This window comes from Peromyscus leucopus, chromosome 15, assembly GCF_004664715.2.
Source record: "Peromyscus leucopus breed LL Stock chromosome 15, UCI_PerLeu_2.1, whole genome shotgun sequence".
Taxonomy (NCBI): Eukaryota; Metazoa; Chordata; class Mammalia; order Rodentia; family Cricetidae; genus Peromyscus; species Peromyscus leucopus.
In genome coordinates, this window is record NC_051076.1 from 50,253,571 (window position 1) to 50,272,517 (window position 18,947).

The 18,947-nt window shown below is 40.7% G+C and overlaps 1 protein-coding gene across 3 annotated transcripts in view; it reads left to right on the forward strand.

Moving 5' to 3' along the window:
• The window catches only part of Nek7 (NIMA related kinase 7), a 137,690-nt gene that overhangs the window by 50,269 nt on the left and 68,474 nt on the right, over nucleotides 1-18,947 (forward strand). For all 3 annotated transcript variants that reach the window (XM_028889871.2, XM_028889870.2, XM_037211363.1), the window contains exon 2: nucleotides 8,634-8,718. In XM_028889871.2, the coding sequence (XP_028745704.1) occupies nucleotides 8,662-8,718 (57 nt within the window). In that variant the 5' untranslated portion in view covers nucleotides 8,634-8,661. The remainder of the gene's footprint in view (nucleotides 1-8,633; nucleotides 8,719-18,947) is intronic.

Sequence of the window (18,947 nt, forward strand, 5' to 3'; positions counted from 1 at the left end):
TAAATTGGTTAAATATGGGAACAAAGAAATATTTTACGTAAGGGATGATGCTAATATTTTAGTATCAAAAATAAGATGGTTACATTGCCAATGAAGTAAACCACATTGCTTCATAATGTATTTATTATGTTTTATTTAATAATTTTGTTAAGGTCATGTTTAAAGTCAGCTCACTGGCAGACCTGAATTCTTTACACTTTTTCCCCCTATTGAGGGATGAGTGACCATTGGCTTGGAACCTGGTGAAAATGGTTACATGCCCTTCAACAGTCACAGAATAATGGCAGTCATAAATCAGTACATTGGCCACCTGTACATTGGTGGAGACAGGTGGTAGGCGGATTGAAACAAAGCAGGAGAAGAAACTCCGTCATAGGCTTCCTCTACTAACTCATGACAGTTACCTTTTGGCTGGGTGGAAGGTAGCTTTGCTAAGGATACATTTCAAAGGTTTTACCTGGTAGACAAAAGGTGTGTTAGGTTAGAGACAGAAGTGAATGGAGCGGCTCTCATCTGCAACCTTTCAACTCTGGGCAGTCAGGAAGTTCTAATCAGACTGTGTAATCTTCTACATAGGTATGCCTTTTTTCAGAGAGCTTCAGTTCGCAGAAAAGGGTTGTTTTCAACCATGTAAAAAAAGTTTTAGCTAGTAATAAACAGCAGTGCTTTGAAAATTGCAAGACAATATATTGACCTGTACATCTCTAAAGATTCTGTGCAAGGCTTTGTATGCATGGGCTTTCCCTAATCATTCACAATAAGGTCTTTCTGCATTGTTCTCCTCCTCCTCTTTGCTCTTCCGACGCCCACCCTGCTTCCATTTCCCATCTGTTACTTGGTTGGTGGTACCACCATATGCTGTTTCCTTCTAGAAAAAAAAAATTTACCATCAATTGTAACTTTTCTTTTCTACTCCCAGCCAAATCTAATCATTCCCAAGTCCCAGATATGTAATGATAAGTTTAGAAGCAAGACTAAAATCTGCCCTCTCATGCCCATGCCCATTCAGCTTTCATCCAATCACTGGATGCTGCCATGCTCACTTTATATCAAGTAATGGCAGAGAAATAAAGCAAGGAACAAGTGGCAGGGCTCTTGCCCTTGAGCTGTTTGAGGTAGAGTAGAAGTGACCCACAGTAAAAAAAACACAAAAAGAAAACTGAAAAACATGGCAGTGTAATTACAAGTTCTTACAAGTGCTGTGCAGGAATGGAAGAGGGATATGTAAAGGATCCGCAGGGAGAGGGAGGGATACCACGGAACCCTGGTTAGGGTAGGCTTGGTATTGAGCCTTCTCCTCGGGGATTCTAGACCCCGAGGGTAGCAAGCAGCAGGCTCTGAGGACGGAGAGTGCTTAGCAGGTTTCAGGGACAGAAGGGATTTCAGTGCTCCTGGAAAGTCGCAGGAAGGATGGGGCTAAGCTAGTGTGAGAGGGGCAGGCAGAGATGCATCCCAGAGATAAAATTCTCCTCCATCATAGATAGCTTCAGAACAGGGAGGAACAGGATAAAGTAATGAGAGAAATAGCAGGATAGATTTCAGATTTTAAAATAGGGTTTTGTGTGTGTGTGTGTGTACACGTATGTGTGTGTGTGTGTGTGTGCGCGCGCGCTTCTGCATGTGCATAGAGGTCAGAAAAGAGCATCAGGTATTCTCTTCTCTATCTTTCTACCTTGTAGCACGAATTGTTAGAAGGTCTTATTAATAAAAACAAACCCATAGCCAGGTATTGGGGTGAATGCTGAAAGATCAGAGAAACAGAACAAGCCACAGCTAACCTCACCTTGCCAATTCCTCAGCTGATCTTGTTTCCTCAAACTGGAGGCCTCTGAGTCCTCACCCGAATGGATCTCAGCTGAAGTGCTGCTAAAAGCCTAAAAGCTTAACAGACTCTCGTTCCTGGTTTTCACGCCTCATATACCTTTCTGCTTCCTGCCATCACTTCTTGGGATTAAAGGCGTGTGTCACCATGCCTGGCTGTTTCCAGTGTGGCTTTGAACTCACAGAGATCCAGATGGATCTCTGCCTGTGGAATGCTAAGATTAAAGGTGTGTGTGCCACCATTTTCTGGCCTCTATATCTAGTGGCTGTTCTGTTCTCTGACCCCAGATAAGTTTATTAGGGTGCACGATATATTGGGGAACACAATATCACTACACCACCTCTTTCTTTGAGGCAGGGTCTCTATCTGAATGTAGGGCAGGCATTTTCCCAACTAGGATGGAAATCAGCAATCCCCAGAGATTCTTTTGTCTTCTCCTGCCTTGGAGCTAGAGTTCAGTCGTACAAGAGACACTGGACTTATAAAGGTCCTGGAATCTGAACGCTGGGCCTCAGGATTGTGTACCCACCAAGCCGTCTCTCCAGATTTTAGATTAGATTTTAGATTTTTGACCAGAGCGGCTCTTGTCAAAGTCTTGAAGGCCCAGTCTGTGGACGGAAGCATAGGAGATGTGGCCAGGCCGTTAAGATCCTCTTACGTGGTTGCCACGATCAAATGGATTTTATGTTCATTACAAAGACATTATCAGCACAGCGGCAAAATGTACTGCTCTGTGTATCCTTTATCTGCTATATGGCTGTAAGTTTCATTTTTTTTTTTTTAAATGTGAGCTTTGCTTTACAATGTTCTTGATTGGGGCTGGTGACGCGTGTCTCAGTAGTGGAGCGCTTGCTTACCAGCATGAGCCCACTCCTGCAAACCGAATGAAAAAAGAAAGAAAAAGGAAGATGTGACTGCACCTCAGTATGGTGGAGGAGAAGGTTTGTTGTAGGTATGAGGGAGAGCAAGCCAGGGGGGGGACAGCTGGGAAGGTCCAGAGTCAGACTCTGAGGCATGTGAGGAGAGAGGGGAGGTGAGAGCCAAGAGCCAGGAGAGTAAAGGGCAGACAAAAGACGGACCAGCTAACCAAAATGACTGGCTTATGTAGGGAAGGGCAGCTGGTGGAGGGGTGCCTAGGCCCTGGTGCAGGGTATGCTCGCCATACTCTGTAACTAGTAGGGACTGAGGGATGCTGGGGGAACCTGGCAGCCAGGTCAGTTTTGATATGTTGAATAGGCACCACAACCATTTGTCCTGGCTTAGAGACTTAACACAAATACCCAACACAAACTGACTGAGATGAAGTGAAAGTGAGGAGTAATTATCAGATATCAAGCTTTGATGACATGTCTTTGACTATGATTTGTGATGAGAGGAGACATAGCTTTAAAATATCACTTGAGTAAATTATAGTCACCTCCAACGAAGAGCAGTCTTGCAGGTGTTTGAAGAACATGTGGGATAGCCGCCTGTTTTGGAATATCATTTTAATGTTAAGGGTGATTGACAGGTTGTGATTATTCTGAGAAAGTTTTATAGATATTTTCTTGAAATTTATTATGAAGGCAGACTACTAACATAATTTGTGCCAATAATAACATTCAAACTTTATTATTTAGTTACTTCTGAAACATGGTCTCTCTACAAAGCTCTGACTGGCCTAGAACTTTCTCTGTAGAACAGGCTGTTCCCAAATTCACAGAGATCCAGCTGCCTCTGCCTCCCCATGTGAGCCACCATGCTGAGCCAAAATTCAAGTTTTTAAAGTGAGAATTTTGGAAAACTTGTGTTCATCACTGTGTAATATTTTTCTGGTATTTAAAGATGAAACTTTTTTTTTTTTGGTAAAATTAATGGTGATACAGTAAGACTTAAAAAAAAAAGCATAAAGAATTGTTTGTCATTTAAAGGCTCTCAGTTAACTCAGTGAATTAAAAATTTCCAGATGTTACAAGTTACAAAAATCAATGAGTTAAATACCTACTCAAGGTCCAGCTGGACAACTGGATTTCCAAAGAATAAAAGTTACCTGATTAGAGTGCAAAATCCATGTTGTAGTTAACCCTGAGTTTATCATCTGTCAGGTGTGATGTTGTAGCAAAGATGAGTACCCAGACCAATAGGAAATGGCTATTAAAACTCCACATGTATAGAAGGCCAGCTGTGTACATCATTTAAGTTTTACATACTGTCTGGGTAGACAGCACATCAACAGATCCAGGGCAGAAGTTACATCTATGAGTATGGGCATCAAAGACCTTTGCACAGTGTAAAGTAGGCTGGTCTTGTGACTAAGTTTTTGGAAAATGTAGCAGTTTTTCATAAAAATGTTTCATATATAAACATGGAGTGTGTTATATATAAATAGAATAGTTTGTAAATAAATCAGCATATATTTAATATTTTTTAAAAAAAATTCAGTATATAGAATACAAACAGATGTAATCTACATAAACAAATCGATTTAAGGATCCTCACATAATGAGGTCCAAAGACACAAATGTTTAAAAATTCTAGGGCTGGAGTGAGTAGGTCGTAGCACATGTGAAGACAGCAGTATAGGGACATGAAAGATGGAGTCCTCTGTTCTGGTGGACATGCCAAGGTGGGCAGCTGGCTATAGGCATTTGTAGCTCAGAGCTTAGGAAAGACGTCATTGTGAAGATACAGATTTGACAGTGATCACATTTGGGTAGTATTCAGAGTTCACGGATTTACTGAGATCGTCCAAACTGTGACCACTCCTTGATGCTTTACTAAACAAACAACAAACAAACAAAACCAAAGCCATGGCTGATTTGAGGAGAAAGTGTAGTTTTAACAGAAGTTTCCAGTTTTGGAATAATCCAGTGTTTGAGAATCGAGAGTAATGGTAGCTCTGGAAAAGTCACAGGAGAAGAGGGTTGAAGGTCTGAGGCACATGCACACACTGCTTGGTCAGTAGTGTGCACAGCTGTTAAAATAGGGAGGGTCTTGTCTTGCTGAAGGTCATCCTGCCCTTTATGTGGGTTTGCAGTAGCTTGTGAACTGGACTTCTGGCTTGTTATATATCTTCCAAGCATAGTGAACTTCTGTTTATTTTTTGGAAACGGAATCTCACTGTGTAGCCTTGGCTGATTTGGAACTCACTATGTAGATGAGGCTGGAGGTCCTCCTGCCTCTGTCTCCAGAGTGCTGAGATTAAAGGCCTGCACTCCTACACCCTGGCTTGATAGCGAAGTTCTTTCTTCTCTCACAATCCTTTGCTCTGACAGTAATCCTCCATCACCCGCCAACGTTAATTTGAAATTACATACAAGATGTGCTGCGTTTATTGCTTGTTTGTTTTGTATTTTGATGCATTATTTTCCTTCTCTGGCTCCCATTTAAACCTTGTTAATTTTTCCTGCTCATCATTTCAAATGTAACTCACTAGCATCTTCTATTAACAGCAATTTTATTTTTGGTTTAAGGATTAACTACAAGTTAGTTGAATTTGATGGTTCTTTTCATCATTAACTTTATACTTAACTAGTATAAATAATCACTGGATGTCTTTGTGACCAGCACATGTGTATTCATTCATGACATTTCCATTCAGCTACCTATTTATACCAGACATTGAACCAAGCATTAAGAATGCAGTATAGATGGCATAGGCATGTGAAACATGGACTCTGTAACCTAGAAGGTCAAATGTATGTTAAATATGTTTCATGTATTAGAATGTGTTTTGCTTCAGTTATGCAGGATTAATGAAAATGCGCAGTAGCCAGGGAGCTGACTAATTGGGTAAGGCACTTGCCACACAAGTGTGAAGACCCGAATTCAGATCCCCAGAGTTCAGATAATCCCGGAGGTCTCACAGCAAGAGAGGGGAGTGGACGGGAGAAGCCTTGGCTAGCTAACATGCTAGACTTTGGGAGACTCATACCTGAGGTTGTCCTCTGATCTCCGTAGGCTTGATGACCAAGTACACATATACCCAGGTGCATAGACAGGAGCATGCATACTCATACCCAATGAACATAAAGCACCTAGTGTGTGGTACCCAGGTGCATAGACAGGAGCATGCATGCATATACCCAATAAACATAAAGCACCTAGTGTGTGGTACCCAGGTGCATAGACAGGAGCATGCATACACACACACACACAATGAACATAAAGCACCTGGTCACAGAGTGAGCCATGTTATATCTGAGGAAAGAAAAGTGCATTGCTTTTTGTTCTTTTTGCTTGGGTGCTGAAGCTTAATATATCATCTAGGTTTTTATGTTCAGACAATCTGTCATTTGTAGGCAGATTATATGATTAGGTCACATTTGGTTTCTCAGAGTTCTGAGGTTTTTTTTGCCTTGGCTTCATTCTCTCCTCCTTGTGTTTAGGTAGTTGTTGTTGTGGATCAGTGTGTATGGTGAGAACACTTTATTGTAATTTAATAGGATTTTTCAATGTATTCCTGGATCAATCGAGCTGTGCGATGACAAAAAGATTACATAATACTTTTCAGTATAAAATAACTTCAAATTAAAAAGAAAATTGCTGTTAGCGTTCTTTATTTTGCTAATATTTACTCTGACTCTCAGAGAGAATTTAAAATAATAAACAGTGTTTTATATAGAGCTTTGACAGAGAAGTGTTTCTTTGTGGGATGTCTTAAGAAACCATCTGTGGACACCGAATGTGAAAAGCTGATTTCAATGTTGGGTTTCATGTTTACTTTCTTCTTCTTTGCCTCCTCAAATCCAATAATATGTAAAACCAAAGCCAGCCACATGAACTGAGTAGATCAAGGCACATGATAAGAATGAACAGCTTTGGGCTGGGGAGATGGCTCAGTGTTTAAAAGTACTGGCTGCTCTTCCAGAGGACCAGGGTTCATTTCCTAGCATCCACATAGCAGCTCCCTCCACCTATAACTCCAATCTCAGGGGATCTGATACCTTCTTCTGGCTTCCATGGGTACTGGACACATGTGATACTTATATGTGTGCATGCCAAATATCCATACATAGAAAAGAAAACTTAAAGTAAAACAGCTAATGTTTTACTTAATGGTCAGACATTATTGAAACTATTAATATTTTCTCCCTAAGATGAAAAAGATCTGCCTGTATTTATGTTCATTATTCTATAGGGTGTGGCCATTGCAATAAAACAAGAATCTATTTTAAAAGCCATTTAGACTAAGTAAGTGGGGTTACACCTTTATATGGTTTTATTTAGTACAGTTACTTTTAGTGTACAGTATAAATTCAGAAAACTCAATGAATATATTCAACTTTTACAATGTAGTCAAAATATAAATTACTTAGGAGATAATCTAGAGAAAGGTGTTAAAAACCAGTGTGTTGAATCTGAAAACCAGTTTTGCAGGAAATTATATATTTCATGTCCACAAATTTGAAGGTTTAATTATTGTTATTCTTAAATTCAACTACAGAATTATTGTATCTCAATCAAAAACACTTTTAAAAATGGAATCAGACAGATTCTGAAATTAATATTAGAGTTAGATATGTATTTAATCAGGATAAATACTTTTATTTTGACATGTGTTTTGAGACCAGTTCTTACTGTGCAGCTCAATCTGGCCTGGAACTCATAGTGATCCTCCTGCCTCAACTCCCCAAGTCCTGGGATTCATAGGTATGCACCACCACAACCAATTCTCAAGATTTTGTAGTAAGCCAGGTATGATGGCACACACTTTGATCCCAGCACTTGGGAGGCAGAGGCAGGCGGGTTGAGTTTGAGGCCAGCCTGGTCTACATAGTGGGTTCCAGAGCAGCCAAAGCTATATAGAGAGACCCTGTCTCAAACTCCCAAATTCTTCTATAAAAAGCATTGTTAGTTAATACTGTAATTTTGTAGTCTATATGGCAGTTGCTGTGCACACAGTGCCCTGCAGGACAGGTAGGTTAGGTGCTCAATGACAGCAGGGTTCCCCAGAGACCAATGGGTCTCTGAACAGAAAGGAAGGCTAAGCTGAAGCAGATACAGGCTCCCGTGGTACTGGCAGGTAATTGACTCCAGGACCTTCTGCTTTGCCAAAATATGATGGTACTCTAATAAACCTTTTATAAAGTAGGGCATATGTATTTCAAATCATTATGTAGCTTAATATAACCTGCACATTATCCTCTCATAGACTCTTAGTCATTTACAGAGCACTTACACCTAATGAAGTCTGAAGGTTCTGTAAAGGACCATATTCAAGGAATTATGCGAGCCAAGAAATATCTGTATGTGTTCTGAACAGACATAGCCCTGTGAATACAGAGTGCTGATTGTGTGTCTATGTCTACAGAATCACTTGACACAAGACAAAGATGAGAAGCAGTGTGGGTTGTGAGGTGAAGGGGCAGTCCTTGAAAAGAGTGCAATTGGGTATACAGAAGGAAAAACATATTTTTTTTTTTTTGCATTATATAATTCTAGACAGTTAGCAGTCTAAACACAGAAGACTAAACCATAAACCTGACATTAGAAAAATGCCATGAAGGGAACTTACAGTAGGGAACTGATTCATAGTAGTTTATGAGTCATTCATCAGAGATACGACCAAAAAAAAAGGCATCTCAAGGGTGAGATTTTCTATGCTTATGGTGCTTCTTGGAGAAGCAGAAATGGTGAGATAGTATTGTATGATTATGGAGACTAAACAGAGTTTGGGTTTAGCAAGTGTCAGAAATAGAGGCGGAGGATATCTTAATTGTTCTGTAGCATCATGCAGATCTCTCCTGTATGGATGCATGGGTCAGGCCTGTGGCAGTGGGGTGAATCGGTAAGGACCGCATTATTTCAATTTCCACTTTCCATTTTGCAGGATTCTAAAGTCCCTGGTGAGTCAGACAATGGATGAACAACCACAAGGAATGCAAGGGCCACCTGTTCCTCAGTTCCAGCCACAGGTAATTTAATGAAGTGGGATATTTATCTCCCTGTTCAATGCGTGTGAGTAAGTTTACCCTGCAGTGAAGTTGCTGCAAAATGTTCATCTCCAACTTCCACATCATAGTCAGAATGACTGGCGTCCAAGTGTTTTATCATACTTCCTTTTCGTGTAGAACGTGATAGGAGACCCGCCCTTGCTTATGATTTCATCTCAGTGACTTCTTGGCTTTGAGGGTTACTGTTAGGCTTAGGGAGAGAGGAAAGGGCAGGTTTGGGAGTATCTCTCCAGTTTGTACTCACATGTGCTTTGGCTGGCTGCTCTTGACTTCCATGTCTGTCTCTGTCTCTCTGGAAATGTTTCTCTTGTTATGTTACTCCTTAGTTCTTGTAATATAAAATGAAGTAGAAACAATGAGGGCATACTATTGAAATTCAATTGCGAGTTTCCCCCGCATTTGTTGTTACGGCGCCCTGCAGAGCCCAATATTCAACAGCATGGTTAACATAATGAGCTTTGCTTTTGGAGGCAGCACCTCGTTATCATTATTATTTTTCACCTGGCTATTTCTCAGCCTGGTATTTGAGAGGTCTTCTACAACAGACCTTCCATGTGCTCTGCTGGCTTTCCCTCAGTTTTGCTCTGAGGTTAAAGCTCAGTGTTGAGGATTCAGTAGGAGTTCTTTGAAGTGAGCTCTGTAGTGGAGCAGGTTCTGGGCTAGTGCTACAGAGGCGCCCGTGGCCTTGTCTCCTCAGACTTCTCTGTGCAGTGTGCCCTGAATCTCAAAGCTAGTAGTGTGGTGCCCATGTTGGTCTCCAAACTTGCTGAATCTGTGCTCTCAATTTGTTCTAATGCATCAGTTGACTTCTCCCAGGAGCATAGCTCAGAAATATCACCTACAGAAGACTGTCTTTCTGCTTCTGTGAAGTCACTCATTTTCAACCCTCCTTCCTGCACTCTGGTTTTTAAACCCGGGTCCACACTTCCAGTGCCATCTAAGCACCGGCGCTGCCATAAGACTGTCAGATCGTCCGGTCTTCTGGAAACTTGATGGTGGTTCTCAATCTTTCTTCCGTGCTTCCTACATCTCTGTTATCTTCATTTCCTTTTCTTATTTGAGCGTTTTCCTTTTGTTAGGCTAGCCCAGCCAGCCAGTGGGGTCCAGACGCCCCTCCTGTCTCCACTTCTCCAGCACTGGGATTATAAGCCTAGACCACCACGCCTGGCATTTTGACCTAGGTTCTGGGCATCAAACTCAGCCCTTCCTGATTGAAGGCGAATGCTTTCCTGATTGCACTGTCCCTCCAGTAGCCCCTGCACATTCCACCCATTAAAACAGACCTGTTCTCTTTGCCTAGCAAGTTAAGGCATTTGCTTTCAGGATTGGCTTTATCTAGTCTGTAACTTTGTAATGGTCTTAAGTTACATGATCAAGATCGTTTTAGCAAACTTTAGTAGATACACCTAGCCCGATTCCATCTCAAATCTCTGGTGAGACACCATTGTTTCATATTATACCGTTCCTAGCAAAGATAATAAAAGAACACCTCTAAAAATTAGGCAGTTCATGTTGTGATTTTGAAGTTCACAGTTTTGACTGGTCCTGTGCTTCAAAGAACGAAAAAAAAAAAATCACTTTTTTTTTTTTTTTGCCTCCTACTGACTCACCAAGCAAGAAAGGTCGGGGTGGCAGTAGGAGGCAGAAATGAAAGTAATTGTTTTCTTATGAGACACTAGGCTGCCACACAGTTTAAATTTCAAAATCATAGGAACGGTTGGTTCTGCATTTCTTTTCACACTGTTCCTTTCCTTTCTGCCTCCCGCTGCTGCTCCCATGGGGTTGGAGCGCTTTCCCTGTTGGAGATAGGCAAGTGTCATGCCAGGCTCTGGCTGCCTTGTGGCGTGTGGGGAAGGGGGAGCTTTCCTTTTTCCTCTTCCCTGCCTGCAGACTGGTGGTGTGAGACAGCGAAAGAAAGATCGCCGCCTGACAAGAGCTTATTGCTTATTAAGTCTTTGAGAAACAGTCCTGCTCTCTGTGGCATTTGCAAAGACTGGGAAGGGCAGCCCCGGCCCAGGGTTGACAACCTTCTTTGTTTTGTTCCACACCATTGGCCTGAATAATGGGGGTGATATGGCAACATATGGTTAGCCCAGCCACTCCTTGGCTTTTGTCATGCTAATGGGAGTGTGGACGTAAACCGAAACCTAAAGAAGTCAGACACAACTCTGATGGAGTGATGAACAGCGGACCTCCATGGCATGGCTCTCCTTTCCCTTGTTGAGATGAGCTGATAAACCCATACGTCGCCTATAATGTGTGGTCTCATTTTCAGTGCCGTATGAGTCCCTTTGTGGTTCAGGGTTAGAATGTGGAGTTTACTTATTTATTTATTTTTTGCATTACTGCTGCTCCATGACATTAGGGCCAGTTTTTCTATTAGCGCCCCTGTTCTTTTCTCTCTCCCTTGATACCACACACTACCGTCTAGAGAGCAGTGCACGCACATTTGACCTGATTCTTCCGTGTTTCATCCCTCAGACCTCTACTGGTACAACAGTAGATTTTCCTCTCCCTCCTTTAACGCAGACTGTGTATAAATGGAGGGGGTGGTCAAAGGGAAACCGAACAGGAAGACTAATTTTAAACAATGAAAGTTTATATTTACTTTTCAGTAGAGGTTTATGACAATATGTGACTGTCCTAATTTTTAGATTTTAAGTGAGGAGGGTTATGTTGCATATCTACTTTAGAATTCTAAAATTAATTCTATAACGTTATCATAGTGCAAGTCTAAGAATTTCTAAGAACATTAATTGTGATAGTGATCAGAGGTTTGAGTTCGGGGCGGGGGAGTCTCTGCTTTTATTTTACAATTTGAAATATTATAATATTTGAGCTGTTTGTGAAAGAGAACATATACCAGAACGGCATGTAGAAAACAGCCCATGCTTTTACAGTTTGCAGAGTATGAGGGCGCTATTTTAGAGTCTGCTTCTTTGACCTCAAGGAGAGGTAGCCATTCTTTTAAGCATCTTGGCAGCACAAGCTAGCATTCACTTAGGATTTTGGATGTGTGAAGTGAGCAAGGTCAAGTGTACCTCATTGCAAGGTGAGGGTGTAACAAGTATTGACTGTGGCAGGAGGAAGGTAGCCCCCCCTGGTGGCTCCCAGCGTGGATGAGGGCTTGGTCCTGATCACTGTCTAGTTTTACCTTCCAGAGTTATTCCCTGAGCCGTGAGGCTCATTTTGCTTGTGTTGATGAATTTGGGCTGTGAAGGTGTATGTCATATGGCATTGAGTAGAGCTTATTCTTTGGGAAGTCTTTATAGCAATTTAGGTGATGTAGTGTCCTCACAAGCGTTCACTTCATGTAGATTTTTTGGGTGTAGTCACGGGGCGGTAGACTGCAACAGCAGCTTTGAGGAAAGACAGCCTTGTTGGAATCGAGCTTCACAGCCTGGTCGTTGAGTCAAGTCCCAGGCTTCTCAGTAGTCACATCCCCAGTCTCCAGGCATCCCCCTGCCTCTTCAAGCTCTCCTGCCTTCTAGTTTCCCTCCAACCTCAAACGTACCATCCCCTGACCTCCTCCTCAGCTGACACATCCTGCAGGTCACCCCTTTTCCAGCTGAGGTCTGTGCTCAGGTGGTGGTCTGCCTCTAGTTATGGGGTGAACCTACCGCCCTGCCCCTACTTGCCAAAATTCTCAGTAGAGCCAGTATACCATCCCTTTCTAAAGAAAGTGGTGTTTATTATAGTCAAGTCTTTGTTTCTTCTTTCTCTTAAATTTACCCTGTGTAAACCCCACCCCTTCTCGCCATCTGAGCTACTCAGACCTTATCTTACCAACTGTATTGGAAAATAACTGAAAACACGCTATTCCTTGAAATCCTTCCTTCTCCTGGCTTCCTTCCCCCCGCCTCTTGTTTTACAGGCCTCCCTTTGCCCCGTGTCTCCTCACCTGCAGAACTACTTAATAATGAATTCCCCAAAGGCTTAGTACTTACATCCCTTTTTTGCCCATTTGTATTCCTTAGCTGGGCTCTCTTTCATTCTTACAATTTCATGCATGTAGCTCTCAGAGTCATCTCAGCCTAGAATTCTGCTTCTCCCACACTCATATGCCCAACAGCCTTCCTGATACCGAATTGTCCATCAGAACCATAGTGGACTCAAGCTGATCTCTAAGTATTTGCCTCCTACCTATCCTACCCCTCACCTTCTGAATCCCAGTTCCTGGCCGGTTCATCTTTCTTGCAACTGACACTGGAACGCCCAATTTGTAGCTGGAGAGTTTCTCTCGAGCTCCCGCCAACCTCGTCAGTCCCTGAGCCCACTTACAAAATAAACACACCAACTCTTATATTATATTTAAACTGCTCGGCCATTAGTTCAGGCCTACCATTGTCTAGCTCTTACTCTTACACTAAGCCCAATTTTGTTAATTGTCACCACGTGTTCCGTGGCTTTACCTGTTGCCTCTCCATGATGCTCTCTGGACGGCAGCTGGTCTCTCCCCACTCTGCCTTCCTGTCCTTTCCTTTTTCCTCTCTGTTAGTCCCGCCTATACTTCCTGCCTGGCTACTGGCCAGTGTTTTATTTATCAAACAATCATCCACAGCAACCATGGCTTCCCCCTTTTCCTCTCATTATGTCTGGTTTATCAGGCACCAACAGCTCTACGTTTAAAACGTTTTAGAACTGGGATTTCTTACTCCTTCCATTCCCCTCGCCAGGCCAGAGGCTTCTGTTGTATTGTAATAGCTTCCTCATTGATCTTGATGAGGCCTTCACCTCTCCCCTTCCATCTCGTCAGCATAGCATTCAGGAACCATTATAAAATTGTAGTCCAACTCTGCTTCTTTCGGACTTTTGTATGATTTCCAATTTGCTCATTCATCATTTTCCAGTATATGTTTATATACACTTGAAGTGGTGTGTGTGTGCGTGTGGTGTGTGTGTGTGTGTGTGTGTGTGTGTGTGTGTGATCTTCTTTAAGCACTAAGTGAAAACTGAACCTTCCTAACCACGTAATACACCTTTGTTGGCATATTTTTCCATGAAATCTATTGGTTTATCTTTAAGTCTGCTCATTGTCTTGCTTGTTTTAGACTGTAAACTGCATCACTAGTCTGATTTATACACAGTAGCCATTCAATAAATATTTTTGAATAAATACAAATAAATACTTGGTTTCAAATCAGCCCATCTTTTTTCTTTTCAAATATTACCTTTTAAATAATGTTAATATGTATACATATAATACATATAAGTATCTTCAGAATTTCTTGCATTATATGTACAACTTCTCACATTCTCCATTAGTCTGTCTGTCTGTCTGTCTATCTATCTATCTATCACTTATCTATCATCTATCTATCTATCTATCTATCTATCTATCTATCTATCTATCTATCAATCATCTATCTATTATGACTAATCTAGATTGCAGTCACTTCATAATTTCAGGTTACTTCTTTCCACTGCAGTAAGAATCAGTTTTTAAAACTGCATATTGTGTTATATTTCTTCCCTTATTCCTTCTGACTTTCACAGTTTGGGGTGAGTTCTATGTTTGTATATGACTTTAAAGATCTGCATCCTCTAGTCACTTTTTGCTTCTCCAGTGAATCTCCGACACGGCCAGCTGTGGGCTCTGATCCGGTCCTCTCTTGATACCCCACACGTTTTTGTTCCTCTCCATTGTAAGGTCTTAGGTGGTTTTAAGAATAATGTGGTCACTGGTGGGACCCAGGGAGCTTTGCGTTGTAGATTACTATGAAATTATGGTATTATGATTGAGGCTTTAGAGGAAATATTCTAATAGAGGAAGTAAATAGTTTAAAAGACAATTAAAAAGATCATCCTGTGAAAAATAATGATTATGGGTGACTCCTTACACTATTATGTTTATTACAGACACACACAGAGACAGATGGACAGACAGACAAACAGACACACACACATACATGCATACTTTATATATTTCTTCTCTTCTCTTCCTATCTCTTAAGCCCCACGCTTATGCTAGAGATTGAATCAAGGGCCTTGCACATGCTAGGCAAACACTGTGTTACTGTGTTACAGGGCCAGCCCTTTGTTATTTTTTATTCAGAGACAGGCATCCACTAACCAACCCAGGCTGGCCTTCACCTCACTCTACAGTACAAGCATGCTTTGAATTTGAAAAATCTCCTGCCTCGGCCTGCCACATAGCTGGAATTACAGGCTTGGTAAGGCCTGGTTTGTTCTCATTTTATACATCATATTTTATATTAATGAGTGATAGATGATACGTAATCAGGATGCTTGTTGAGTGAGTAATTATCTCCAATGGAAAGTTTCATTTTAACCTCTTCAGCTCAATATGGATCCAAGTGTATTATGTTACATTATATGAATTTTACTTGCTTAATTTTGTTCAGTTATACAATACTAAGAAGGTTGCCAGATGAGAAATGGTTTCAACATATTTAAAATATGATTGAACTCTCTTTGATTTTAGATTGATTATTTATGTTTACATACTTGGGAATGAACACTCCTTGTATTTCAAAGGACATGTTTTGAGAAGTGTGGGAGTGGGGGAGTTTAAAGGCTGAGATTCTCTTACCTGCCCTCTTGCAGTTTGAAGTCCCTTCAGAGAGATGTGAGTAAGGATGAAGCCTGTAGTCATCAGACTGGCTTTCCAACTGAATTCAGAAGCATAATTTTAGAAATCATAACAATGAAATATCTGCACCTTTGAGGATGACTTTCATAATTGAGAATAGCCCAGAATTTGTTAGAGATATGTATTTACTTAATCAATAAAGTTATTTTTTTCCCAACAAAAGGAGATACAGTTTTAGTTAAGACCTGTAATTTTTATGCGGTTCACTAATTAGCTCACTGCAGTGCTCAAGTTGGACTTCAGATTTCTCTTCAGTACTTGAAACTTTTCTAGAATAAGACTAATTCTCCTGTGGTAGACATTCCAAAGAATAACATTCAATGTGTAGCATTGGACTTGGTGGTACATGTGTATATAGTCACAAGAGGCCAAAGCTGAACTTGACCTCTCAATCCATGGTGAATTTAAGGGCAGCCAGAGCTCTAAAGGATTCCTTTTCAAACCGTCAAGGATAAAAGGTCCCAGGGTGATCTCTCTGCATCTCCCCCAGATATGAGTGGTGTGATTTTGTACTTAGAAACTGGAAGGAAACGAGGACTGTTCACTATGGGTGTGTAGTGTGAGCTCTGATGTAAAATTGTCTGGGATTAGGTCTTGGTTTTTTCACTTTCTATAGAGGGCAAGATACTTTACTCTCTACCATCCTCTGTTTTCCTGTCAGTAAATTAGAATAGTGTTTGCCCCATAGAGTTGACCTGCAGCGTTCTGTTTGTGTATTGCTTAGCAATAGTTAACCTTTGTTAAATGTTAGCATTGATGGCTATGACAGTGACAGCATGATGTTGATCATTGTCTTCTTGGAGCTAGAGAGATGGCTCCAAAACTACTTGCTGTTCTTGCAGACGACCCAGTTGTTCAGAGCACCCACACAGTGGCTCACAGCTGTCTGTAATGCCAGTTCTAGGGGATCCAGTGTCCTCTTTTGGCCTCCATGGGCACCAGACACCCACACAGTGCATGTACAGGCCTGCAGGCAAAATTCTGATGCATATAGCACAAATAAAAATCCATCTTTAAAAAACATTTTCCTCTTGTTTATTGAGGCAGTGTCTTATGTATCCCAGGCTATCCTCAAACTTGCTACGCAGCTGAGGCTGGTCACCTTGCTGCCACTCTCCATCTCACTGTCCACATGCTGGGTAATAGACATGTGCCAACACACTTGATGCCATTAACTGTCTTGGCCCAGAGGCCTCTATCATTTGTTTGTTTGTTTTGCTATATCAAACATTTTCCTTTATTATGTCTTTATTATCTTCCTTCTGTACAAACTTTCTCATTTAGTCTAGTTTATGTCATTAAACGAGATGACTGTCCATATGTGCTCAAGCTTTTGCTTCTCAGTCCTCGTCTGCACTGGCAGATCTGTTGGCCCCTCCTGATTCCACCTCCCCTTCATGTTGCTGTAGCTCCCAGGCATAGCCTATGCCTGGCTGCCCAGACTCCACTCATCCCCCTTCCAGGTCCTTTCTCACACAGCCTCCTGAGGAGTCTGCACAGTGTGTCCCAGAACACGGCATAGTGCTCTCACGATTAAAGCCCACCTCCCTCACTCCAGTCAGACAGAATTCAGGGGATTTCATCGATTCGTATCTCTTTAACCTTATTTCTTAACATAGTTCCCCAAACATGCTCATCTTACTCTAGCTCTGGTGTCCTGTTTGGTGTTTCTTGAACACATCATGTTTACTCTTTTTATTTTGTTTTGTTTTGTTTTTGTTTTCCAGTGCTGAGGATCAAACCCAGGTCTAAGCACACGCTAAACCAGTACTCTGCCACTGGATTCCACTTCTAGACTCCTTTTTGTCTTTTAATCTCTGTTTGAATGTTTTATGTTCAGCAAGGTCATTCCTCCATCATGTAATCTAAAATAACTGTGACTCATTGTCAACTCTATGAACCTAGGTTATTTGTCTGTATAGTGTGTAAATATAGAGTAAATACCAAATACTGCCATGTATGTGTTGTCTTTTTATTGTCAGAGTATTACATGGTTCTTTATTGACAGCTCTCCACATCAGTATTGGTGGGATGAATGAGCAGTCTTAAAGACAATCCTTTTGGCTATGAATTTGCTTGTATTATAGACTTTTTCTTCTGTATTCTGTTTTATCAGATATGGCTCGTAAATGGGGGAGATGGGGGTGCCTTTGGCTTTGTCTTGCTCATGGTATTTTAAGCAAGATGTAGTATTTTTCATTCAGTTCTTTAGACGTAGTAATTGTTATAATGTGTAAAACAACTAATGATGATCAAATACTGCAAATACCAGATCTCATAATATTGTTGCATATTTGTGTGTTTGTCACTCATTTTCCTGCTCTATGGTCAGTTTCCTCCTTTAAATTACAAAATCTACTTAAGAGTGATAAATGGCATATTTTTAAAAACAGATGTTGTCTGTTGTACTTAGAGGGCTTTGGGGATGGATTGCTTTTGAAATAAAGACATTTTAGGGAGATACTTTTTCAAATGAGAAGAAACACAGATAGGCATTGATGGTATGCATGGCATTTTATTTTTCCCTTCTGGCTTCTAGTGAGAGCTGTAGGAATTATATATTAGAATTATGTTAGATATGTTGGAAGAGGGTTCTTACTTGTGTGGTTTGGAGGTTAGTAGTATACCTCAAAAACCAAAAGATCATAAATATCATAGCAAAAGGAAAATTGACGGACTTTCAGTGTTTGTTTAGTTTTCAGCTTAGGAGATGTTTGACAGCATTAATAAAAAATATAAACCGATTCATTGCTTTAAGCAAGTAGTAAAGTGGAAATCAATGAGAAGAGTTAGCAATAATGATAAAAACCTTATTAATGGTGTTAAATATTGCAATTAGTACTGGCTTGTATAGTGGATCATTGCTAATACCTCAAGGAATATCAGGACATAATTTTCTCTCTGAGGACCTAATGCTGTGACTCTTCTAATTTCTCCATAGAGAATTACCATTATAATGTTTGCCTGAAACATCTATTGCTCAGTACATGTCCTTGCTTCTCAAATTTTAAAGCAAATTAGGGAAATTAATTTAATCCTAGGAAATAATAAATTATTTAAATAGGAGCCAGTGACATACAGAATACATTTTATTTTAAAACTGAAAAGTATTCATGTGAAGGAAACACAGCTTAAGTAGCGAAGATCATCATAATTACTGTAGTTCATAACATTATTAAATGAGTTCTTCAGGTCAGTGAGACACGCCTTCACAAGAGCTCTGAACATGAGCATATTAACAGCTTCATTCACTTGAGTCTAATTTCTTAGTTGCCATTTATATTTTTGAATATGAGTTTTTGAGATCTAAGAATTCTTTCAGAGGATTGCCTCTGAGTACACACACACACACACAGAGTCTAAAATTAATAATTTACAATAAAAACAATATTCTTAAGTGCTTCCAAAATCAGGTTTCCTTTTTCCCCATTAAGTAAGGAGTCATGCGTGGATGTTGAATGGACATAATGTTAGTTATATGTTAAGGTTTCTTCCAAAAATGAATGATGATTGCAAATACTCCATGGGACCTGAAGTCCGCTTTAAAAGTTTTAGAAGGACCCTTTAAGCTGAACTT